Source organism: Enhydra lutris, unplaced genomic scaffold (genome assembly GCF_002288905.1).
Source record: "Enhydra lutris kenyoni isolate GAN:26980312 unplaced genomic scaffold, ASM228890v2 scaffoldscaffold9, whole genome shotgun sequence".
In the NCBI taxonomy this organism is placed as follows: Eukaryota; Metazoa; Chordata; class Mammalia; order Carnivora; family Mustelidae; genus Enhydra; species Enhydra lutris.
The window spans coordinates 4,457,406-4,482,702 of record NW_019154093.1 but is presented as its reverse complement, the minus strand read 5'-3'; the positions used below and the strand labels follow the sequence as shown (position 1 = coordinate 4,482,702).

Sequence of the window (25,297 nt, the reverse complement as noted above, 5' to 3'; positions counted from 1 at the left end):
AAAAAAAAACCTATAAAAAATATGGCAAGGGGTGCCTTTGAGCCCCACATCGGGAGCGTAGAAATTACTTTAAAATATATATATGGGGGCACCTGGGTGGCGCAGTGGGTTAAGCCTCTGCCTTCGGCTCAAGTCATGATCTCAGGGTCCTGGGATCAGGCTCTCTGCTCAGCAGGGAGCCTGCCTCTCTGCCTACTTGTTATCTGTCAAATAAATAAATAAAATCTTAAAAAAAAAATCAAATATATATATGCCAGAGGCCTGGGTGGCTCAGTTGGTTAAGCAACCAACTCTTGATAGCAGCTCAGGTCTTGATCTCAGGGTTGTTGAGTTCAGGCCCTGTGCAGGGGCTTAAAAAAATTTAAAAAAAAAAAAAAAAAAAAAAAAAAAAAGGGAGCCAGGGACACCATTTTAGAAAGATTAGAAAGATTTTAGAAAGATTCCATTTCTGCTGTTCTAGTGCTAAGTCCTGTTTCAAGGTCTACATTTTGCATCTGAATAAAACAAAGAAGCTACGTTGCCACTCCAAACGGAGACAAGAAAGTTAATCATTCTCTAAGTTCCATCCTAGGCCCCAAACACCTGGTAACATCTAAAAAGAACCGATCCCAAACAGATTCACAGACATCAGCTTCAAACAAACCTTGCCTGACACTGGCATCAATACCCCCTACCTTCAGTGATTTATGGAATAACACCTACTATTCACCTGAAACTAACCTTTGATTGGAGGCTTCCTTGGGTTCCTGAAGGAACATTAACCCTGGACCCTTTCCAATATAAAACCATAACCCCAAGTGACAGAGTAACTTACTTTTCATTTTTGGAGTCTCCCAGACACTCTGCTATCCTCTATCACTTACTATTCAATGAACTCTGTTCTCACTTCCTCCTGGCTCCCATATGATTCTTATTCTGAACAAAGCAAAGGACCGTAGTCAACTGGTATTAGAGGGACCCCCCCCACCCAGTGCTCTTAATTCAGCCTGCCTACATTGATAAATTAAAGCTGAATGATGTGTGTAATAGTAGCATTATGTTATTTCCTATAAACCTTATATGCTTAAAATATTTAATAAAAATTTTAAATTAATAAGTCAGTAGAGAAATATAATGATTATATTCTGTAGTTTCAAATGTCCTCTCCTACACAACAGGGACCATCACAGTAGCTATCTCATAGTGTTGTTGCCATAATTAAACGAGACCATGAACACAAAGCACTGTGAGTACTACAAGCACAATGGAAAAGCTCAGGAAGTAGGGGCTATAGTTTCTATTTCTTCCCACTATCATCAACTCCTTGACCCCTGAGGAGTCTCAAGGAAGCACAGGCATGGTAAGAAAGAATGCTAATCTAATTGAGAATTTTCCCTAGGTCCTTGCTTGTTAAGAAATTATCTGGTATACTCTAATCTCTTCTAGTTCAACCATATTGCCATTGAATTAATTAAAGACCAGGCTGTGTGGACATTTGAAGTATCAGGCAAATCCTTCGAATTAACGTGTCCTGTATAGAGGGACTGAACTAAAATTCAGAGACCTCGGGGCGCCTGGGTGGCTTAGTGGGTTGAAGCCTCTACCTTCAGCTCGGGTCCTGGGGTCCTGATTCCAGGGTCCTGGGATCAAGACCCACATCGGGCTCCAGCGGACTCTCTGCTTAGCGGGGAGCCTGCTTCCTCCTCTCTCTCTGCCTACTTGTGATCTCTGTCAAATAAATAAATAAAATCTTTAAAAAAATAAATAAATAAAATAAAATTCAGAGACCGCACAAGTCACTTGAAGTCTCTGAACCACAATTCAGATGAGAACAGTCATCTGAAAAATGGAGGATACAATTATACGCTGTTAACTTCAAACACAGATCATCATGAGGATCAAATGAAGTGATGTTTATGAAAGCACTCTACACCTAAAGGCCCTATGCTAATTAAAGTTGATATACAATGAATTTGCAAGAGGGGGAAATCTCAGATAACATTAAGATCTAAAGTGAATTTCCACAAGACAGCCTTAGCACTTCTCTGTCTGCCATTCTACCATTAACTGCCTTTCTTGGCACTTGCTTAGTAACTTCCACCTAAAATAAGGATCTCTTTATTTTTAAGGGAAGAATATTTTCTCCATCTCCTAAGTCTATCTCTTAATTCCTCTGCTCCCCATCCCTCCTGTGACCCTATTCTGTCCTTCCACATCTCTCTCACCTGTCCACCCCCTTCTTCACACTTCAGTTTACCACCCCCATGCTCTGTTCTCTAACCACCTAGCTGCAACCTCAGAAACTGGTTCCCTTGCTATTTTTATCCTACCTAAGAAAACCTATTGCCTTAGAGCACAAAGCCTTAAAATTGCAACACCAGACACAACTCCATATCCCTCCTTCAAGGTTCTTAACCCAAGACCATTACCAAGCTAGATCTGATAGGTATGACCAAGGACAAGCTAGATCTGATAAGTATGGTCAAGGGCAAAGATTATTTCCAAAGGACAGGCCTTTGATTTCCAACTTTCCCCACAGGCAATACCAGAACAGCACAAAAGGCACTCCCTAGGCTTTATCACTCCATAAAACGAGCATAACATTCAAAATAATCAAAGTGAACTGAAATTATCTGTAAGAATTCTGCAACTTCCTCTGAAGCAAATTAAAATACTATAGGACAGAAAAACAACCTAGGGCTGGAAATCTCTGCTTTAGGTTAACATTTCACTAGATATGGAGTCCAAGATTCTCATCCCACAGGGGCATTGAAACTAAATTATTACTAAGCTACAGCAACAGGTTTCTTTTTAAAAAGAAAATGTTTTTTAGATAATTTATACATGATAGCTAAAGCTTGCGACCTCTAACAAATTCACAAGAAACTGGAGATCAGCCGATCGGCAATTCAATCATTTCTTTCCCTTCTCCGGGGCCCACCCTGGAGTGTCAGCTGCCTTCCCTCCCGCCCTGGACGAAACCGGTGGCAGCTCCCGTCCCGAGAGCCAAGAGGAAGGGTAACCCAAGTCCACCCTTCGTAGGATACTGCTTGGGCTGCCCCCTGCTCTCTCCCCCAGAAACGCGACAGCCTCAGCACGGTATTGGCATCGGGGCTGGGCCTTCGCACTTCCCTCCTCCCTCCCCCGAAAACACCGAGAATTCCCGCCTCCCCGCGGAGGCGGGAGAAGCACGGGGTAGCTCCCCGCCCCTCCCCCCGCAGGCGCCAAACCGACCCCTCCGCAGGCCTGCGCGGTGCACCGCTCACCCGAGGGTAGCCACCTACACCCACGCCCACACCTCGGTGGGACCGAGGCCCTGTCAGCCCAAGGGGTGGGCCATCCTCTCCCTCCCCCACCCGCTAGGCGCGGCGGGAAGATCTTCTCCCTAGCAACAACCCCCCCCCCCCAGTGGGGCAGGGGCAGCGGCACTCCCAAACCACCTAACACACCCATCCCCCCCTACCCCCACTGGGCAGGGAGACTGACAACGCTGCCCCCCTCACAGGTGACCCGACGGTCTCCCTCTTCCACAGCAGAGTGAGAGACATCTACCTCCTCAGACGTGGAGGTGGGGCGCAGGGACACTCCCCCTCCCGCCGCCATCACCTCAGGAACGACAACCAGCCCTCTCCCAGCAGGGTGAAGCCTTCCCAGCCCTTCAACGGGGTGGACCGGCATGTAGAGCCCCCTGGAGAAGCAACAGGCGCCCACATCCCCCTCCCAGCCGGGAACGCAGACCCCCTCATCCCTCCCGCTCTTCACCTCCGGAAGCGGGGCCGAAGCCTGAGCGAACGACTGCGCCTCACTCCGCCCCCTGCGCCATTTTATCGCCCCCTCCCCGACCTCCCCCACCCGAGGCTGCGGGGCCAGCGCAAGTGGGAGGGCAAATGGGCAGTGATTGGCAGGAAACCGCCCCGCCCCTCAGGGGGTGTGCCCCGCGCAGGCGCCGCAACTCCGCCCTCCGTACCTCCTTGCCGGCCTGCTGGCTCCGCCCCTTTCTCGTCTCATCGACCAGCTCGACTCTCAGTTGGTCCTGGCTCCTTCCTGTCCGCTCTTAGGCTAAGGGTTCAGGCCGAGGAAGCCGAGCGACGAGCTCAGCTGATGCAACCTAACTGGGCCCGCGTGACAGTTCCCGGCACGCGGCGGCGGCGGCGACCGAGGAAGCGGCGCGGTGCTGGGCTGAGCGCGGGACATAGGGGCGACGGAGCCATGGGGGACGCTCCGAGCCCTGAAGAGAAGCTGCACCTTATCACCCGGAACCTGCAGGTCGGGCCTCAGGGTTGGAAATGCGCTCTTGGGGACTGGGGGCTCGAGGTCCAGTGACCCTGAGCTTCACTACTGGATCCTAAGTGTGTGAGGTCGGGGACTCCGCGCCGAGGCAGCTCAGAGAGACTACAGCCCTCGCTGCTGGTTGGTCGATCGGCCAGTCACTCAGACAAGCAGCAGTTATCTGGGTCGCACAGAAATGACAGTGGGCTCACCTCCTGTGTGCAGTTACCTTGCGTTGAGTCCAGCTTTGAATCCAGGACTGCCACCCCACCCACCCTATTATGTGCCAGGCGCGGTGCTAGGCACTGGGGATACGTCAGAGCCTTGCCCTCCCGGGGCTTGTCTGGAGAATCAGACGTTCAGGATGACCCGTAATTCAAAAACTTAGTTACAGTTTGAAACAAGTGCTGTAAAGTATATCTTTGGAGCTTTGGAAGGGAATTAGGGAAGAGGGCCGGGGGAGTGTCAGGGAATGCTGAGGATGTGAACTCTAAATTGCGCCTTGATGATGCAGATCACTTGGCTCCACATCTGTGCGAGCTGTTTCCAGGAACTGCAGGAGTAAAAGTTAACCAGAAGAATAATGAATTGGGGAGCATTTTAGGTATAAGGAAGCCAAGGCAATACGCAGAGGGGAGAAAGAACACTGGTTCAGAGGGAAGGCAGATTTGGCTGGAGTATTGTGAGCAAAGTGGAGATCACTTAATAAATATATATTGCCCATTTCCTTGCCTCCTTCAGGCCTCTGACTATTGTCACATTATGGGGAAAGCCTTTCCTGACCACTTTATTTAAATAACAAACCCCCTGCTACCAGAATTGTCTCATCCCTTGTTCTAGCCTTTTTCATTGTTGTTTCTCCATAGAACTTATCACTATCTAACATACTATGTATTTTACTTGTTTGTTGAGAAGGATTAGGCAAGTACCAGGTCATGAGGGCCTTGCAGGCTATGTTTAAAAGTGAAGTTTATTCTAAGAGCAGTGATACATTGGTTGGACCACAGCTTGGGGTTTTTTTGTTTTTGTTTTTGTTTTTTTTGAGATATAATTCACATGCCAAAAAAATCATCCTTTTAAAGTGTACATTTTGGTGGGTTTTAGTATAGCCCCGAGATTGTATACTTAGCATCACTTTCTGATTCCACATTTTCATCACCAAAATAAAACCTGTACCCATTGGCAGTCACTGCCCATTTCCCCACTCCTGGCAGCCCTGGGGAAACACTAATCTACTTGCTGTCTTTAATTTGCATACTCTGGGCATTTCATGTAAGCGGAAGCATGTAATATGTGGCTTTTTATGTCTCGTTTCTTTCATTTAGCATGTTTTTAGGGTTTATCCATGTCGTCACACCCATCAGAACTTTATTCCTTATTATGGCTGAAAAATATTCATGATTATATGGATATATCACATTTTGTTTCTCTTTCCATCAGTTGGTGGACATTTGGGTTCTTTCCACTCATAACTTGATCTTAACCAGTAATTTTTGCATGCTTTCTCTTAGATTCTTTGTCCTTCCCTTTCCACAAAATAATGCTGTTTGGGGACAAAGGATACACAAAGCTAATGGCACTGACTCACTTAGGTTTTAAAGGATAAATGATAGGACCTTTCCTTGGGTGGCAAGAATTCTCCCAAGTTCCAAATAATCAGGGGCTAGGAGGGTACGGGATCCAGCTGCCAGCTCCCTTGAAACATAGGATTTTAATAAGTCCTGCTAATAGGTGATTCAAACCAGCAAAACAGTTTTTGTCTTTCATGGCTTCTGACTGCCTTCCCAAACCATTACTTGAAAGAATCACTAAAATCTCTTTTGTTACCAGCATACTGATCTGTTAGGATTTTTCTAATATTGTCTTAAGGCAAAATAAACCATTAAAGTATTAAATAGGTGAATGAGTCAATCAAGTTTTGTGTTTTAGAGATCTCTCTGGCTGCCTTCTGGAACACGGATTGGAGGGAGCAAGAATAGATACGGGAGTCCTGCTAGAAGGCTATTACAGTAGTCTTGGTGTGATTGATGGTGGCCTAGGCTAGTGTGGTGGTATGGAGGCAGAGAGAAGGAAGAGGATTTAGGAGCTTTGGGGTAACTTGGGCAACTTGGTGAATGATAGTACCATTCACTGCACTGGAGTGAAACTATGAGTGAAAAAGATGGGTGGGGAGCAAGGTAGGAAGGTGAGAGCACAAGGTTAATTTTGGACATGTTGAGTTTGAGTTTATTGGGTTGATAACAAGTACACTGTTCCATATATGGGTGTGAGCAGTAGATTTGGTAGTTAATTAGCTTATTAGTAAGTGAAGCATCTTAAATGGGATTAGCTAGGGAGCATGTAGAGTAAGAAGAGAAGAGATAGGGCTGCAAAGATTGCTAATATTTAATGATTAGCAAGAAGAACAGCTGTAGAGAAATCTGAGCCAGCAGCCAGAGAAGTAGGAGGAAAACTAAGAAAATAGAAAAGTGAAGGACCAAAAGAGGGGAGTGTTTCAGGAATGGAGTGAGGACTAAAAAATTTTCGTTGAATTTAGTAACAATGGGGGTCATCCATGATCTTAGCTAGAGCATTTTCAGTGGTGTGATGCTTCATGGAATTCAGCTGGAATGGGAGATGAGAAATAAAGACCAGAAGAGACAAATGTTTTAAGAAGTTGGCTCTAATATGAGTTAGAGTAGATAGATGGAGGAGAAGGTGCGAGTAGGGACATGTCCCATTCCTTAACAGCAGTGGCATTTCACTGGAGTGGTGCTAGCAACGGCACCAGCTTAGGTTGGCTCTCATTCAGCACTGCAAGCACGGCTGGACCTCCCTGCTGGCTCTGGGCCTAGACCCTCAGTGACACGTGCTTTTGTTTTCCTTGTCACAGGGTAAAGGATGAGCAAGGTGGGGCACCAGCATTAAACCAGCTCTTCTGCTTCCACAACAGGAGGTTCTGGGAGAAGAGAAGCTGAAGGAGATACTCAAGGAGCGGGAACTTAAAGTTTACTGGGGAACAGCAACCACAGGCAAGCCACATGTGGCTTACTTCGTGCCTATGTCTAAGATTGCGGACTTCCTAAAAGCAGGATGCGAGGTAAGAAGTAATATTTTGTAAACCAAGCAGTTCCTTGGGGAATGGCCCAAAAAGAGGTTTAATAAGGCAGGGCAGAGAGGGGGATTTGGAGGTACTTGGACAAAATACACATTTTGGTGGCCCCTTATCTGTAATCCAGGTAACGATTCTGTTTGCGGACCTTCACGCATACCTGGATAACATGAAAGCTCCATGGGAACTTCTAGAACTCCGAACCAGCTACTATGAGAATGTGATCAAGGCAATGCTGGAGAGCATTGGTGTACCCTTGGAAAAGCTCAAGTTCGTCAAAGGCACTGATTACCAGCTCAGCAAGTAAGTTCTAGATCATCCAACCTCCTTGTGGCTCTCATGCTCCTAGCTAATTACAGGTCTGTGGAGTGTAGGCACTCTTCAAGTTTGGATTAGAAGCCATTAAAAAATTTATACTCTTTGTCCTTTCAAGTCATCCATCAAAAATGTACTTAATACCTCTGTGCTGTCCACTTTGCTGGAGGTGTGACTGTAACCAAAACAGAGTCCTTGGCCTTGCAGAGCTCCCAGCATACGGGAGAATGATGATCAGCAATTCAGGCTCCCTTTTTCCTTCCAGCCTCAGCAAATCATGATTAGAGAAAGGTGAAAGAAAAGTATTTCACTTGTTTCTCACCTCCCCGACAATTTTTTTTAAAGATTTTCTTTCTTGAGGGCCTGGGTGGCTCAGTGGGTTAAGCCTCTGCCTCCGGCTCAGGTCATGATCTCAGGATCCTGGGATCGAGCTCTGCATCAGGCTCTCTGCTCAGCAGGAAACCTGCTTCTCCCCACCTCTCTCTCTGCCTGCCTTTCTGTGTACTTGTGATCACTGTTTGTCAAATTAATAAATAAAATCTTTTAAAAAAAAGGTTTTTTTTAAGGATTTTTATTTATTAATTTGACACAGAGAGAGAGAGATATCACAAGTAGGCAGAGAGAGAGGGGGAAAGCAGGCTCCCTGCTGAGGAGAGAGCCCAATGTGGGGCTCGATCCCAGGACCCCAAGATCATAACCTGAGCCGAAAGCAGAGGCTTAACCCACTGAGCCACCCAGGTACCCCATATTTTATTTTTTTGACAGGGAGCAGCAGGTAGGGGAAGAGGGAGAAGCAGGTCCCCCACTGAGCAAGGAGCCCAGTGTGGGGCTTGTCCCAGGACCCTGGGATCATGACCTGAGCTAAAGGCAGACACCCAACTGACTGAGCCACCTAGGCATCCCCTCCCCAACAATTTTTATTGCTTCATATCTTTATCAATTTTAAACATATTTGTAATATTAGCATAGATATGATTTTGTGTTCTAATTTTTTTTTTTAAGATTTTATTTATTTATTTGACCGAGAGAGAGACATCGAGAGAGGGAACACAAGCAGGGGGATTGGGAGAGGGAGAAGCAGGCTTCCTGCTGAGCAGGGAGCCCAATGTGGGTCTCATTCCCAGGACCCAAGGACCACAACCTGAGCCGAAGGCAGACGCCCAATGACTGAGCCACCCAGGTGCCTCTAATTTTTTTTTAACTTCCGTTATTTCCTAAGTACTTCCTCCATGCTGCCTCATGATTTTTAAAACCTCAGTTAAGCCGTGTATCACTCTACTGGTCTACACCCTCAGAACAACTTTTTAAGGTAAGCTTTGGTGTGTCCTGTTTCACAGATAAGGAAACAGATTCCTTTCTCAAGTTCACACTTGCTGTAAGTACAAGAGCCAGGATGTGAACCCAGATCACTTGCTTACAAGTTCATTTCTCTTTTTACTTCATTGATCATAATTTTCTCTTTTTTTAAAGATTTTATTTATTTATTTGAGAGAGAGAGCACACACATGTGAGTTGGGGGAGGGGCAAAGGGAGAGAGAGGGACTAGCAGACTCCACGTTGAGAGTAGAGCCCAACTCAGAATCCATCCCACGACCCCAAGATCATGACCTGAGCCAATACCTAGAGTTGGACACTTAACTGACTGGGCCAGCCAAGCACCACAGTTGTAATTTTCTTTAGCATTCCTCACTGTTGAACATTTAAGAGTTTTTTTGTGTGTGTTTTTTTTTTTAAGATTTTATTTATTTATTTGACAGACAGAGATCACAAGTAGGCAGAGAGGCAGGCAGAGGGGGGAAGCAGGCTCCCTGCCAAGCAGAGAGCCCGATGTGGGGCTCGATCCCAGGACCCTGGGATCATGACCTGAGCCGAAAGCAGAGGCTTTAACCCACTGAGCCACCCAGTCGCCCCACATTTAAGAGTTTTAAATAAAGCACATAACTTTCTTATGTAAACAAACATTTGAATCGTCAGCCTCAGTAGAGTGCCTACCATTTCATTTATTTTTACGTTCTACAGATATTTACAGAGCACTTATTAGATGATAACCACTGTTGTGGGTCCTGAGTATTCAAAAATTCCCATCCTCGTGGGGCTTACATTTCAGCAAGGAAATACAGTCAAAGGAAACAAATGAAAAAGTAATGTGTATGAACTGTGTCAGATGGTGATAGGTGCTACAAAGCAGGCAGGCAGGAGAGAGAGTTCTTGGGGAGCGGGGGTTTCTATTTAAATAGGGTGGCTAGGAAAAACCTCTGATAAGAAGACTTAGATTGAGACCTGAAGAAGGTGAGGGAGTGAGTCAGGCGAACACTTACTGAATTCTTCTTTTTTTTTTTTTTTTTTTAAGATTTTATTTATTTATTTGACAGAGATCACAAGTAGGCAGAGAGGTAGACGGGTTGGGGGAGAGGGGGTGGGAAGCAGGCTCCCTGCTGAGCAGAGAGCCTGATGTGGGGCTCGATCCCAGGACCCCCGGATCATAACCTGAGCCGAAGGCAGAGGCTTTAACCCACTGAGCCACCCAGGCGCCCCGTCAGTCCATATATATTCTTACCATATGTCAGACTCTGTTCTAGGTACCAGGATTATAACAGTGAATGACTCACTGAAAGTTTTTATTCTCCCAAAACTGAACAGAATTTGCAGTTTGGGAAGATAAGATACATAAATAAAGCTGCCTTGCTTCAAAGTCACTTGATCTTTTTGTATGTACAAAAGTGACTTTAAAGGAAGATGGCTTTGTAAGTATATGTTTTGATGCACTCCCTCTGTTCCAGACAACACAGTGGTAGATAAATACATAAAAAACCGGACGACATAGCCAGATTCAAAGACAAGGTAAACATTTCTGTGGTGAGAAAAGAGAATTGAAATGCAAATGGGTGAGTTGGGCTGAAGTTACAGGTTTGCTGGGCTCCAGTCAGAAAGCAGACAGTGGGGACAAGCCAGGCTTACTGCTTAAACCCAGAGTATAAAGTAGGGCTTTTACCCCTTTCCCATTCCCATCGCTACCCCTCAAGGAAAGTAGAGCCAGGGAGTAGGGGTGTTATTAGTCACCTGCCTGGGTCTTTAGGGGCTTTTGTCAAGCTTCAGGCCTATGGAGACTCGACTGTATGCATACCAAGAATTAAACCAAGCTGCCCACCATTTATGAGTGTTACAGCCATGATATTCTCTAAAAGACATAAGCTCTAACATGCCAAGGAATGGCGTCCATTTTTAAAAAGGAAATGATAAAACAGAGAGAGGCAGAAATGAAACATGAATCTATAGAAATAAGAATCATTTAGAAACCTTGGAAACGTAAAAATCAGTCATGAAACCCAAACCAAACCAAACAACCCCACAAGGGCACCTGACTAGCTTGGTTGGAAGAGCTCACGACTCTTGATTTCAGGGTTGTGAGTTTGAGCCGCATGTTGGGTGTAGAGAATATAAATAAATAAACTTTAAAACAAAGAAGAAAGAACTCCACAAACCAGGCTTCGGTGGAAGGCATCAACTCTAGACTGAATGAAATTGAAGGGAAAACTAGAGATTTGAGAGACAGTACTGAGATTCATGGAGAATGCAGCCCAGAGAGATGGACAAAAGAACTGGAAGAGTGTTTGAGACATGGAGGAAGACATTTGCTTCCAGCAGTCTAGCACACTGGGCACTCTGACCAGCCTTACTACCGCAAACAACTAACAGTGCTGGGTAAAAGATTTTTTAAATGTTCCGAATGCTTCAGATCAGTCAGTTGACAAATTAGTCAAAAATACTCAGTGGCCAGAAACCAAACAAAAGTGTGAATACAAAGATACTTTATTTCAGGGGGGTCTGGCTGGCTCACTCAATAGAGCATGCAACTTTGGATCTCAGGGTTGTATGTTCAAGCCCCATGTTGGGTGTAGAGGGTTACTTAAAAGTAAAATCTTTAAAAAAAAAAAAAAAAAAAATCTGGGGCGCCTGGGTGGCTCAGTGGGGTAGGCCTCTGCCTTCGGCTCAGGTCATGATCTCAGGGTTCTGGGATCGAGCCCCGCATTGGGCTTTCTGCTCGGCGGGGAGCCTGCTTCCTCCTCTCTCTCTCTCTCTGCCTGCCTCTCTGCCTGCTTGTGATCTCTGTCTGTCAAATGGGTAAGGTCTTTAAAAAAAAAAAAAAGAAAAGAAAAAAGAAAAAAATCTTAAAAAAAAACAAAACAAGGTACTGTGTTTCAGCTAATCTGTCATTAAAAATACTGCTGATTAATATGTTAATAAAAATAATTTTTAAGAAAATACTGCTGGGGTGCCTGGGTGGCTCAGTGGGTTAAAGCCTCTGCCTTCGGCTGGGGTCATGGTCCCAGGGTCCTGGGATCAAGCCCCGTATCCCCGCATCCGGCACTCTGCTCAGCAGTGAGCCCGCTTCCTCCTCTTTCTCTGCCTGTCTCTCTACCTGCTTGTGATCTCTATCTGTCAAATAAATAAATAAAATCTTAAAAAAAAAATACTGCTTATTAGTATCTAACATGTAGTGTTTAAAAGACTTATCTAGATTTTGGAGATGTTAACTTTTTTTTTAAATGCAAAAAAATGCATTTTGTAATCTACAAAATATAATTTGTAGACTACTAGCACCTCAAGAGACCTTGTTGAATTATTGGGATTGAACTTTGGTTTCTGTGGCCTTACAGAGCACAATGGAAAAAAAAAAGAAAAAGCTAAGAAAATTGGAGTACTAGTTCAGGAGGTCCAATATTTGAATACTAAGTATTCTGGAAAAGGGAACGAAGAGTCAGAGGGAAGGAAATCATCAATGAAATAATTTATAGAACAAGTAAATGAGTGTGCAGAGTGGAAGGGCCCATCAGGTGCCTGTCATGCTGAGTGAAAATAAACCCATGCTATAGTGTACTGTCTTAAAATTTCAGAATTCTGAGGACAGAAAAGAAGGGGGGGGGGATGTATACTACAGACTTCCAAAGGGGCAAAAGAAGTCACATACAGAATTTCAGGAATCAAAATAGCTTTGCTTTTCTCAAAAGGAACACTGAAAACCAGAGAGTGATGAAGCAAAGCCTTTAAACTTCTGGGGGAGGGGCACCTGGCTGGCGTGGTCTGCTGATCTCTGGATGGCAGGTTCGAGCCCCGTGTTGGGTGTAGAGATTACTTTCATTTTGTTTTTTTAAGATTTTATTTATTTATTTGACAGAGAGACAGTGAGAGAGGGAACACAAGCAGGGAGAGTGGGAGAGGGAGAAGCAGGTTTCCCTCTGAGCAGGGAGCGCGACGTGGGGCTCAATCCCAGGACCCTGGGATCACGACCTGAGCCAAAGGCAGACGCTTAATGACTGAGCCACCCAGGCGTCCCCGGTTTAGAGATTACTTAAAAATAAAATCTTTGAGGGACGCCTGGGTGGCTCAGTTGGTTAAGCAGCTGCCTTCGGCTCAGGTCATGATCCCAGCGTCCTGGGATCGAGTCCCACATCCGGCTCCTTGCTCATCAGGGAGCCTGCTTCTCCCTCTGCCTCTGCCTGCCATTCTGTCTGCCTGTGCTTGCTCTCTCTCCCTCTCTCTCTCTGACAAATAAATAAATAAAATCTTTTAAAAAATAAAATAAAATAAAATCTTTGAAAGAAAAAATAAAATTCTGAAGGAAAACAATTTACAGCCTAAAAACCTATACTCACCTGAACTACCATTCAAGTGCAAGAGTAAAATACCTGAAAATCTTTATCTAAAAAAAGTTATTTTCATGTTTTTATTGGTCATTTATGTATCCTCATCTGTGAAGTATCTATGCAAGTAGCCCATTTTTCTTTCTGTTGTTTTTTTATTTTTTATTTTTTAATTTTTTTTGGAGTTCCTTATGTATTCTGGAGAGCAAATCTTTTGTCATTTATATAGCATGGGGATAGAGAATTAACCACTGACACAGAATAGAGAATTCAGAAATAGATCCTCATAAATATGGAAACTTAAGAGCCAGCATTGCAGATCACCAGAGAAAAAGGATAAACTTTTTAAGAAAAAGTGGTGCAGGGGCACCTGGGTGGTTCAGTTGGCTAAGCAACTGCCTTTGGCTCAGGTTGTGATCCCAGAGTCCTGGGATCTAGCCCCACGTCTGGCTCCCTGCTCTGCAGGAGGCCTGTTCTCCCTCTCCCACCCTGCTAGTGTTCCGTCTCTCACTGTCTCTCTGACAGAAAAATAAGTAAAATCTTTTCCAAAAGATAGTGCAAAGACAATTAGTTATACATGTGGGAAGGAAATGATCCCTCCATTTCAAGTGGATTAAAGATTTAACTGTAAAGGCTAACCTATAAAAGATTTAAAAGACCATACATATATAAAACTATCTTATAATCTCAGGGCAAGGCAAATTCAACAAAACACACCAAAAGCGTAAATCACAGGAAAAGACTGATGAATTCAAATTCAAATTAAGACCTTCAGTACATCAAAAGTAAAATAAAGTCAAAAGACAAGCCACCAGCTGGGAGAACATATTTAAAACACATGTAACTAGCAAGGATTAATATCCTAGATTCTTTGTCAAAAACTACAAAGTCAGCTGTCAGAAAAATGAGTAAGTCCAGTAGAAAAAGACAAATGGGCATTTCACAGAAGAAATCATATGACCAATAAATACATGGAAATTAACCTCCTTGGTTATTCAAAGAAATTTAGATTAAAACTTCAGTAAGAAGCCACTCGTGCATACCAAATTAGCAAAAATTAAAATAATGACAATATTTGGTAATAAAATGGATAAAAGTCCATTTGGAAAAGAGTTCAACATTATCCAACCAAAGCTCAAGATGCAGTTTCCCTATGATCCAGTAATTCTACTCTAGGCGTGTATAAAGGAACTTGGCATTTGTATACCAGGAGACACACACTAGAATATTTATAACACACTGTTTATAGATACAAGGATATAAAACTGGAAAGAAACCCAAAAGTTCAGGATAGTAGTTACTCCGGAGGAAGAGGAAGTGGTATAGGATTGTGGCAGGGGGTAGAGCACACGAGCTTCAGAAGTAATTAAATCCTTTTTCTTAAACTGAGTGATGGGTACACTATTCCTCATGTAGTTTATTATTCCTTACATGTATTTCAGTTAAAAAAAAAAAAAAGACATGGAAGCTAGATTAGCGAATTCTGCTTATTTATTTATTTTTAAGACTTTTTTTTTTATTCATTTGATAGAGATCACAAGCAGGCAGAGAGGCACACAGAGAGAGAGAGGAAGGGAAGCAGGCTCCCTGCCGAGCAGAGAGCCCGATGCGGGGCTCAATCCCAGAACCCTGGGATCATGACCTGAGCTGAAGGCAGAGGCCTTAACCCACTGAGCCACCCAGGCGTCCCCGAATTCTGCTTATTTAATAGGCATTCTAGAAGAAGATAATGGAGGGGAATGGCAAACAAGCAGTATTTCAAGTGGTAAGGGAAGAAGATTAACTGAAGCTATCTATAAAAAGGAAAGACATAGGGGCGCCTGGATGGCTCAGTTGGTTGAGCATCTGCCTTAGGCTCAGGTTATGATCCTGGGGTCCTAAGATCGAGCCCCAAATTCAGCTCTCTGCTCAACAGGGAACCTGCTTCTCCCTTTCCCCCTCTCATCCACACTTGTGCTCTCTCTCAAATCAATAAATAAACTCTTAAAAAAAAAATAGGGGCATCTGGGTAGCTCAGTTGTTAAGTGTCTGCCTTCGGCTGAGGTCATGATCCCAGGGTTCCGGGCCCCGGGATCGAGCCCCACATCAGGTTCCGTGCTCGGCGGGAAGCCTCCTTCTCCCTCTCCCACTCCCCCTGCTTGTGTTCCCTCTCTCACTGTGCACGCATGCGTGTGTGTCTCTCTCTCTCTCTCTCTCTCTCTCTGTCAAATAAATAAATAAAATCTTTAAAAAAAATAAAAATAAAGTGGTATTTTGTATAAGAGTAAGGAGCAGTCCAATTCTAGAAGCTTCCAGGCAGCAGAGTTCTCTTGGAATGTCTTAAGATTGGGAGAGTGAAATAATGTGCTTCAGGATCACAGTGAAGCCTTGGCCCAGTCTCACAGGTGTCCCCACTTCCTTTCCTCTTCAGAGAGTACACACTAGATGTGTACAGACTCTCGTCCGTGGTCACACAGCACGATGCCAAGAAAGCTGGGGCTGAGGTGGTAAAGCAGGTGGAGCACCCTTTGCTGAGTGGTCTGCTGTACCCCGGATTACAGGTACTCGGGAGGGATGTTGTTGCCCAGGGACCTTTTCCACCCCCTTTCTGACTACTGGTCACCGAGCCCCGGTGAAACCCAGGTCCTTCGTTCCCTTGCTGTGCTGCAGGCCTGCCTTCCTGTCTCCCTCCCCTCCCCTTTCTTGCAAGCCTTGGACTTCTTCAGCTGTAGGTCCTCCCCTAGCTGTCTGCCCTTGAAAACACTGCTCTTCTCACACATCTTTTTTTTAATTTATAAATCAGTTTATTTGCAGGTTTTACATTTTCTTTTTCTTTCTTTTTTTTTTCCTTTTTTTAAGTGAGCTCTGTGCCCAGTGTGGGGTTTGAACTCACAACCCTGAGATTAAGAGCTGCACCCTCCACTGACTGAGCTAGCCAGGTGCCCCCAGATTTTATATATTTTCTTGTAAAGTGCATTTCAGTTAACAACTCTGTTTACACAAGGAGACATGGGAGTTCCCACCAGTTACTTACAGATCATACTGACAGACCACACCCTAAGTCTTCTGTGCAAAGGCACTGCGTGTGACTCTTGGCTGAAAATGATCAGATGACTTTTTACATCTACGTAGTAAATGGGGTTTGTTTTTCATGTCTGCAGAATATACTATACATGCGGAAGCCAGTCCTCCCAAAGAATGCTTTGCAGTGTCACATACCCTTTTTATGTTGATCATGATCTCTTAAGTGAAGAAAATTTCAGAGTAATGTGCAAAAATGAATTTTAGGCGGGGCATCTGGGTGGCTCAGATGGTTAAGCAGCTAACTCTTTTTTTTTTTTTTTTTTAAGATTTCATTTATGGGGCACCTAGGTGGCTCAGTGGGTTAAATCCTCTGCCTTCGGCTCAGGTCATGATTCCAGGGTTCTTGGATCGAGCCCCGCATCGGGCTCTCTGCTTGGCAGGGAGCCTGCTCCCCCCTCTCTCTGCCTGCCTCCTCTGCCTACTTGTGATCTCTGTCTGTCGAATAAATTAATAAAATCTAAAAAAAAAAAAAAAGATTTCATTTATTTATTTGAGAGAGAGAGCATGAGATGGGGGAGGGTCAGAGGGAGAAGCAGACTCCCCACCAAGCAGGGAGCCCAATGTGGGACTCAGTCCTGGGAGTCACCCAACCAACTGAGCCACCCAGGTTCCCAAAGCAGCTAACTCTTTGATTTCCATTCAGGTCATGGTCTCAGGGTTGTGAGATCAAGCGCTTCATCAGGCTCCACACTCAGTGGGGAGTCTGCTTGAGAGTCTCTCTCTCTCTCCCTGCCTCTCCGAGACTCTGCCCCTCCCCCCACCATGCAGACCTGTGAGTGTGCTATCTCCTTCTAAAATAAATCTTTGTTTTATTTTATTTATTTTTTAAGATTGATTTTATTGGACAGAGAGTGAGAGAGCACAAGCAGGGGGAGCCTAAGGCAGAGGGAGAGGGAAAAGCAGGCTCCCCCACAGCAGGGAACCCAACAGAGGGCTTGATTCCCAAGCCTAGGATCCTAGGACCCTAGGATCATGACCTGAGCCGAAGGCAGACACTTAACTGACTGAGCCACCCAGGTACCCCGTAAAATAAACAAATCTTTAAAATATGAAACAAAATAAATTTTAGGCAAGATCGTATTTTCCATTAAACAAAGCGCATCATGTTTCTTGTGTGTGTATTTGTGTGAGCAAGGAGAAAGAAAAATTCAAACTTGAGTTGTTAATACTGTTAATACACCCATCTTTGTATATTTCTATAATGTTTGATACAAGAGGGGCGCCTGGGTGACTCGGTTGAGTGACTCTTGATTTTGGCTCAAGTCATGATCTCAGGGTCATGGGATTGAGCCCCACGTCAGGCTCCACACTCAGCAGGCAGTCTGCTTATCCCTCTCCCTTTGCTCCTCCTCCTGTTTGTGTGCACTCTTCCTCTCAAATAAGTAAATAAATAAAATCTTTCAAAAAATGTTTGGTATAAGAATACCAAGTCTTCCCTCATCACCTCCGAAAGAGCCTTCTATAGGTTAAGCCTGGAGAGACATTCTAGATCTACACTGTCCCCTATGGTAGCCTCTCTTCTAGTCATGGTCATATGTGGCTATTAAAAATAATTAAAATTGAAGTTTGTAGATTTCAGTCACATTGGCTGTGTTTCAAGGGCTAACAGGCCACATGTAGCTAGTGGCTAACCTGTTGGGCAGCACGTAATAGAACATATTCATCATTCCCAAATATCCTAGGGACAGTGCTATTCTAGATTATTCTTGCTTGCTCAACTGTCTCTTCCTCTCCTTCCTCTTCCTTCCATTCAATTAGACATGAAACCTTACCAGTTCTACTTTTAAATTCTCTTAAATGGGGGTGCCTGGGTGGCTCAGTGGGTTAAAGCCTCTGCCTTTGGGTCAGGTCATGATCCCAGGGTCCTGGGATCAAGCCCCACATCGGGCTCTCTGCTCAGTGGGGAGCCTGCTTCCTCCTCTCTCTGCCTGCCTCTCTGTCTACTTGTGATCTCTGTCTGTCAAATAAATAAAATCTTTTTAAAAATAAAATAAATAATAAATTCTCTTAAATGTGTTCTTGTTCTACATCCCCACTGACCTGGTTCAGCATCGTTTCTTACCTGGACTAAGATGGAAGCCTCTTCGTTGTTTTCTTTGTCTCCAGTCCAGAGGGCTCCACTCTGTGCCCTGCCCTCTTACTGGTGTGATGTTTCTACAGTGTGGGCCGGGGTGATGCTAGACACCCTAGTATGATGGTCAGGATCCTTCATCTCTGATGCCATCACTAACCACTTCCTACATCCGTTGAAGTTTGTGCTTTTGCATACTGAATCACTCATAATTTCCCTATACATTTCACACCTCTCTGCCTTCTGACATCTGTTTCCTCTGCATGGTGAAAAACATCTCCATATTCTTCAGAACCGAGGTCAGACACAGTGTGATTCCAGGAAGCCTTCACTGCCACCTGCCTATCCAGCTAGCGATAAGCATTTCTGTCTTTGTTTTAGTACTGTCCCTTAAATGAACATCTTGGGTAGCCCTTCGCACACTGCACTGAAATTCTCTGTTTACATGTCTCTCTTTTCAGCTGGGTAATTGGCTTCTTATAGGCCAAGTCTGGGTCTGGTTCAACTCTGCTTCCTCAGGGCTGGCACTAGGCCCGGCAGGTAGCAAGTGACAAAATCAGTTTAGTCTTGCCTTTTGCTTCTGAGTTCTCATAGCACTTTCTTCTTATCCCTTTTTTTTTTTCTCTTTAAGATTTTATTTATTTGACTCCCCTCTGAGCAGAGATCCCAAGGCCGGGCTTGATCCCAGGACCCTGGAATCATGACCTGAGCCAAAGGCCGAAGCTTAACTGACAGAGCCACCCAGGCACCCCTCTTATGCCATTATTTGACATTTGTCACAGGCTGTCTTACTCAGTGGGTACCTTTGACCCAACTATAGTGTGTCTTCTGCTTCTTCCCTCCCTTCCCCACTGGACTGTGCGCTCCCCGAAGGCGGAGGCTCTTCTTTTCTCCCCCATGACATCCCCATGGAGCGCCACTCACCGCAGGCACTAGGAAAATGTCCATGCAGCTCTTGAGGACAAGAGGGAGGCTGGATGATGCTTTATTTGCATCCCAGCCCTACTTTCTGAAAGAATCTGGTGATTTTCAAAAGTTTCTGATTTCTCAGATCCATATAGAAGAAATACAGTAGGAGTTTATGCTCACGTGTTGTTTCTTTCCCACAGGCCTTGGATGAAGAGTATTTGAAAGTAGATGCCCAGTTTGGAGGTGTTGATCAGAGAAAGATTTTCACCTTTGCGGAGAAGGTCGGTGTTCTCTTCCCTGTCTTTTTTTCTTTTGTGCCTCAGGTATGCAATTAAGGTTTACTGAATATGCCAGTCCCACCACTCGTAACTCTATTGTGTGGCAGGTGTTGTTCTCCCTGTTTTGCAGACGAGAAAACAGAGTGTAGAGCAAGTTGTCCATTATCACACAGTTAGTGACTGAGCAGAAATTGGCACTCAGACCTGTTTGACCCAAAAGCCCGTGCTCTTGCTGCCACCTGGAAGCTGCCCACAGACCTGTTGGATTTGCTTCTTTCCTAATAACATGGTTTCTAGGGAAAGGGACCATCAGTCAGCTACTGGCTTTTCCCAGAGCGTTCAGTCCATACTGCTCTGGATCTTACATAAACCAGTCATCTCTGAGATGAGGCTTAACGGGGTTTAAAGGAGGAAATCAGAGCAAACCCTTAGTAGTTCTTTTTGGGGGAAAGAACTTGAGTAGGTTGGAAAGGGCTATTGAGAAATGGTTGTTATTTTTGAAAGCTTCTCAAAACCTCATCTTGGCAAGAGTGTGGAGAAAACATTGTTAGTGGGAATGTAAATTTCCAGGAGGGTAGTTTGCCCTAATAATGACACAAGTTGGTGCTAAGGAAATAATTTTAAAAGTGCAACTTCAGTTATATATGAAAGTATTTATCACATTATCAATTCAAAGGTAAAATCTAGACATAGTGACACCTCACTGGTTCAGTTGGTAGAGCATGCGACTCTTGATCTCAGGGTTGTGAGTTCAAGCCCCACATTGAGTGTAGAGATTACTTAAAAATAAAATCTCTAAAAAATGTATATATATAGGGATGCCTGGGTGGCTTAGTTAGTTAAGTGGCTGCCTTTGGCTCAGGTCATGATCCCAGCATCCTGGCATCAAGTCCCACATCGGGCTCCTTGCTTGGCGGGGAGCCTGCTTCTCCCTCTGCTTCTGCCTTCCACTCCATCTGCCTGTGCTCTCTCGCTCTCTCTCCCTCTCTCCCTCTGACAAATAAATAAATAAAATCTTAAAAAAAATATATATATATATATAGATAGATAGATAGATAGATAGATAGATAGGGGCACCTGGGTGGCTCAGTGGGTTAAGCTCTGGTCATGATCTCAGGGTCCTGGGATCGAGCCTCGAGTTGGGCTCTCTGCTCAGTGGGGAGGCTGCTCCCCCCCCCCACCCCACGCCTGCCTCTCTACATACTTGTGATCTCTCTGTTTCTGTCAAATAAATAAATAAAATCTTAAAAAAAAATCTAGAGGAGCACCTGGGTGGCTCAGTGGGTTAAGCCTCTGCCTTCGGCTCGGGTCATGGTCTCAGGGTCCTGGGATCGAGCCCCGCATCGGGTTCTCTGCTCAGTGGGGAGCCTGCTTCCCTCTCTCTCTGCCTGCCTCTCTGCCTACTTGTGATCTCTGTCTGTCAAATAAAAAAATAAAATCTTAAAAAAAAAAATCTAGAAATAAACTCATACTCACTGGCAAGGGATTGTTATATGTTATGATAACTCCTCACAATGGAAGATTATATAGTATTTTTAAATGGATTTTGGATGTATTTTTTATTAAGTTTTTAATCTTATTTCCAGTATAGTAACATACAGTGTTAAATTAGTTTCAGGTATGCAATCTGCTCGTTCACCAGTTCTGTACATTACTCAGTGCTCATCACAGCAAGTGTGCTCCTTAATCCCTATCCCCATTTCTCCTCCCCCCCACCCCCCTTCCCTCTGGTGACCATCAGTTTGTTCTCTGTAGTTGAGTCCTGTTTCTTGGTTTGTCTCTCTTTCCCTTTTTGTCCCATTTGCTGGTTTGTTTTGTTTCTTGAATTCCACATATGAATGAAATCATACAGTGTTTATCTTTCTTTGACTGGCTTATGGTTTTCAGGTATATTTAATGAACGAGGAATGCTTACAATGTAAATTTTTTGATTATATACTTCATATTATTCTATTTTATCTCCTCTGTTAACTTTTTAGTTGAATCTACTTTTATTATTCTAGCAGAGATATGACCCATGGCTTGTTTTTGTGTGACTCACAAGCTCTAAGAACAGTATAATTTTTTTTTAATAAAGATTTTATTTATTTATTCATGAGATAGAGAGAGGCAGATGTAGAGGGAGAAGTAGGCTCCCGTGGAGCAGGGTGCCTCATGCGGGACTCAATCCCAGGACCATGGATCATGACCTGAGCTGAAGGCAGATGCTTAACCCACTGAGCCACCCAGGTGCCCCCCACCCCACCTTTTTAAATAAAGATTTTATTTCTTGGGACACCTGCGTGTCATGATCCCAGGGTCCTGGGATGTCAGACCCCCTTGCTCAGTGGGGAACCTGCTTCTCCTCTGCTTGTGCACTCTCCCTCTCTCTCTCTGACAAATAAGTGAATAAATGAAATCTTTGAAAAAAAAAAGATTTTATTTCTTTATTTTAGAGAACGATCACACTGGTGGTGGGGAGTTGCAGAGGGGGAGTGAGCAGGACAAGCAGACTTGGCTTGGTGCAGAGTGTGTAGCCCGACATAGAGCTTGATCCCACGACCCTGAGATCATGACCTGAGCAAAAACCAAAAGTCAGCCACTCAACCAGCTGAGCCACCCAGGCACCCCTGGTTTTTATATTTTTTAAGAGCTCTACAAAACATGAAGAAGAATATGCAGTAGAGACCCTATGTGGGCAAAGTCTCTAAGTCTAAAAATATGTACCATTTGGTCCTTTGCAGGAAAGTTTTGCTCACCTATGCCCTAGAGATTACAGCATGTGTCTTTGTAACGTATAACACTTTAAATTCGATATTTTTACCACTTCTCAATGATGTAAAAACCTACAATTTTATCCATTTAACTCCTTCTGCCCTTTGTGCTGTTGTCATACAGTTCACTTCTACATGTATTTTAAATCCCAAAGACTTTATTATAATTCCTTTTTAAGCACTCCATTTTTTTTTTTTAAGATTTTATTTATTTATTTGACAGAGATCACAAGTAAGCAGAGAGGCAGGCAGGGGGGCGGGGAAGAAGGCTCCCCACTGAGTAGAGGGCCCGATACGGGTCTTGATCCCAGGACCCTGAGATCATGACCTGAGCCAAAGGCAGAGGCTTAACCCACTGAGCCACCCAGATGCCCCTTAAGCACTCAATTTTCCTATACACTTAGCCCTACTCACTCTTCCTGGTACTCTTGATCCTTCCAGGGCTTCTGTGCGTCTGGGCTTCCATCTGGAATCATTTTCCTTCGACCTGAAGAGCCTCCCCCCATCCAATTTGGCATTGGTAGTGCACGTCGTTAATAATAAGTTCTTTCAGCTTTCTTCTGAATGAAAACATCTTTCTTTTGTTTTCACTGGATATCAAATTCTAGGTTGGCAATTATTTTTCTTTTTAACACTTTAAATTTAGAGTCATCCCATTGCCTCTTGCTTCCCTAGTTTCCATTGAGAAGTCACCTGTAAGTATTATTGTTTCTCCTTTATAGATAATACAGCTTTTCTCTGGCTGCTTTTAGAGTTTTCTCTGTCTCTGATTTTCAGCAATTTGACTATGATGTTCCTGGGTATAGTTTTCTTGGTATTTATCCTACTTGGATTTTGCTGAGCTTCCTGAGTCTGTTTTCTTCAATTTGGAGAAATTGTCCCCTATTATTTCCTTAAATATTGCTTCTATCCTATTCTCTCTCTCCTGTGCTAGGACCCTAATTCCCTAATTATACGTATGGTCGACTTCTTGACCATGTCCCACACTTCTCTTATATTCTGTTCTGTTGTTTCCCCCCGCCTTTTTTTTTTTTTTTTTTTTGTCCTTTCTGTACTTAGTTGGGTTATTCTCTGCTGACTTTTCTTCAAGTTCATCAAACCTATCTTCTGTTAAGTCCATCCAATATCGTATCATGCCATTTTAGAACTTCTAGTTCGTTCTTTTTTATAGATTCCAGTTCTCTCTTGAAATCCTGTCTTTTATCCATTTTGTCCATCTTTCTCTCTGTTTCCTTTAACATACCAATCATAGTCATTTTGACATCCTGATCTGTTTATCCCAATATCTGGATTATTCCAGGGTCTGCTTTTATTGACTGTTTTCTCTTAACTATCAGACATTTTTTTTTTTCTTTTTGCCATTTCTAATACTTTTTTATTGTATCAGAGACATCATAGATGTGTTGTAGAGACTCTGGATTATGTTTATAGGGTGCTGTGCTTTTTGTAGGCTGTTAAATTACGCCTTATCACCTTGATCCTGTCAGCACTGGTTCTAGGCTCGGTCAGAACAGGTCTGTTTCAGTTTTGCCCTTCCTCCTACGATGTGGTCCTTATTCCTGGGATGTGACCTTTCTGGAGTCTCAAACTCAAATCTCAGAGTGTTGACAAAGACCTCATTACTCTGAGTGGACCTGAACTTCATACTGTCTCCCCAGCACTGTCCAGTGTCTAAAATCTCTCTGTGGGTCTCCAGCCTCCCAGCACCTGTTCCCTGCTGGGCTTCCTGGTGTCTTTCTGTATGCACACACAGCTATGAGTCGGCTCATAAATCACTGGGGGAATTTTGACTTAGATTTGGGTCGGAGAGCTCGCTTTACTCTAAAACCCTTACCAAATCCCAGCATCCTGGCAGTACTGAACCCCAAACTCTCTCTCCTCTGCTTCATCAGACAGCTCTTCTCTTTTTCTCAGCACCTGGTTTGGAAAAAATGCCCTCAAGAAGAAAGCCAGGGTGAGTGTGGGGTCACCTTTACTTTCCCTTCTGTCAAGCTTGTAGCCCTACTGCTATTGCTGTTGAATGCCTACGAATGGTTATTCTATATATTTCCAGCTTTTAGAGTTGTTTATGGTGACAGGGCAAATCCAATGTAATGGAAAAATCACAATGTAATACTAATAGAAAAGCAGTTGAGAAAACAGACACCTTTTTTTTTTTTTTTTTGAGAAAAAGAAAACTTGTTTATGTTATATACACCATCAAAAGGCTGTATGTTCAATACAATGGCGTATTACTCAGCCTCCCAAAAAATGAAATGTCATCATCTGCAATGACATGGATGGAACTAGAGTGTATTATGCGAAGTGAAATATGTTGGTCTGGGGCACCTGGGTGGTTCAGTCGGTTAAGTGTCTGCCTTCAGCTCAGGTCATGATCCCAGGGTTCTGTGATCAAGTCCTGCATCGGTCTCCCCACTTAGGGGGGAGCCTGCTTCTCCCTCTCCCTCTGCTTCCCACTCTCCCTGCTGTGTTCTTTTACTCTGTCAAATAAATAAAGTCTTTAAAAAAGAAAAGAAGTCAGTCAGTCAGGGTAAGAAAAATACCATATGATCTCACTCACATGGAATCTAAGAAACAAAACAAATGAGATGAAAAGAGAGAGAGGCAAAGCGAGAAACAGACTCTTTAACTGTAGAGAACAAACTGATGGTTACCACAGGGGAGGTGCGTGGGGGACGGGAGAAACAGAGGATGGGGCTTAAGGTGTGTGCTTGTTGTGATGAGCAACAGGAGACGAATGGAAGTGTAGAATCACTAAATTCTATACCCGAAACTAATATTACGGTGTATGTTAACTAAGTTTAAGTAAAACCCTTATTTTTTTTTAATTTTTTAAAGATTTATTTATTTATTTATTTATTTGACAGAGATCACAAGTAGGCAGAGAGAGGGGGGAAGCAGGCTCCCTGCTGAGCAGAGAGCCCAAT

The 25,297-nt window shown here is 44.0% G+C and overlaps 2 protein-coding genes across 2 annotated transcripts in view; one reads left to right on the top strand and one right to left on the bottom strand.

Annotated features, from left to right (window-relative positions):
- LOC111143200 (S100P binding protein) overlaps positions 1 to 3,784 on the bottom strand; it is a 39,326-nt gene extending 35,542 nt beyond the window's left edge. Inside the window, exon 1 of the mRNA XM_022496749.1 lies at positions 3,742 to 3,784. The gene's annotated coding sequence lies outside the window, so the exon portion shown is untranslated. The remainder of the gene's footprint in view (positions 1 to 3,741) is intronic.
- Positions 3,785 to 4,081: 297 nt separating this feature from the next.
- Positions 4,082 to 25,297, top strand: part of LOC111143280 (tyrosyl-tRNA synthetase) — a 36,917-nt gene continuing 15,701 nt past the window's right edge. The window contains exons 1-5 of the mRNA XM_022496910.1: positions 4,082 to 4,245; positions 7,181 to 7,327; positions 7,467 to 7,642; positions 15,707 to 15,836; positions 19,540 to 19,620. Of these exons, the coding sequence (XP_022352618.1) occupies positions 4,189 to 4,245; positions 7,181 to 7,327; positions 7,467 to 7,642; positions 15,707 to 15,836; positions 19,540 to 19,620 (591 nt within the window). The 5' untranslated portion in view covers positions 4,082 to 4,188. The remainder of the gene's footprint in view (positions 4,246 to 7,180; positions 7,328 to 7,466; positions 7,643 to 15,706; positions 15,837 to 19,539; positions 19,621 to 25,297) is intronic.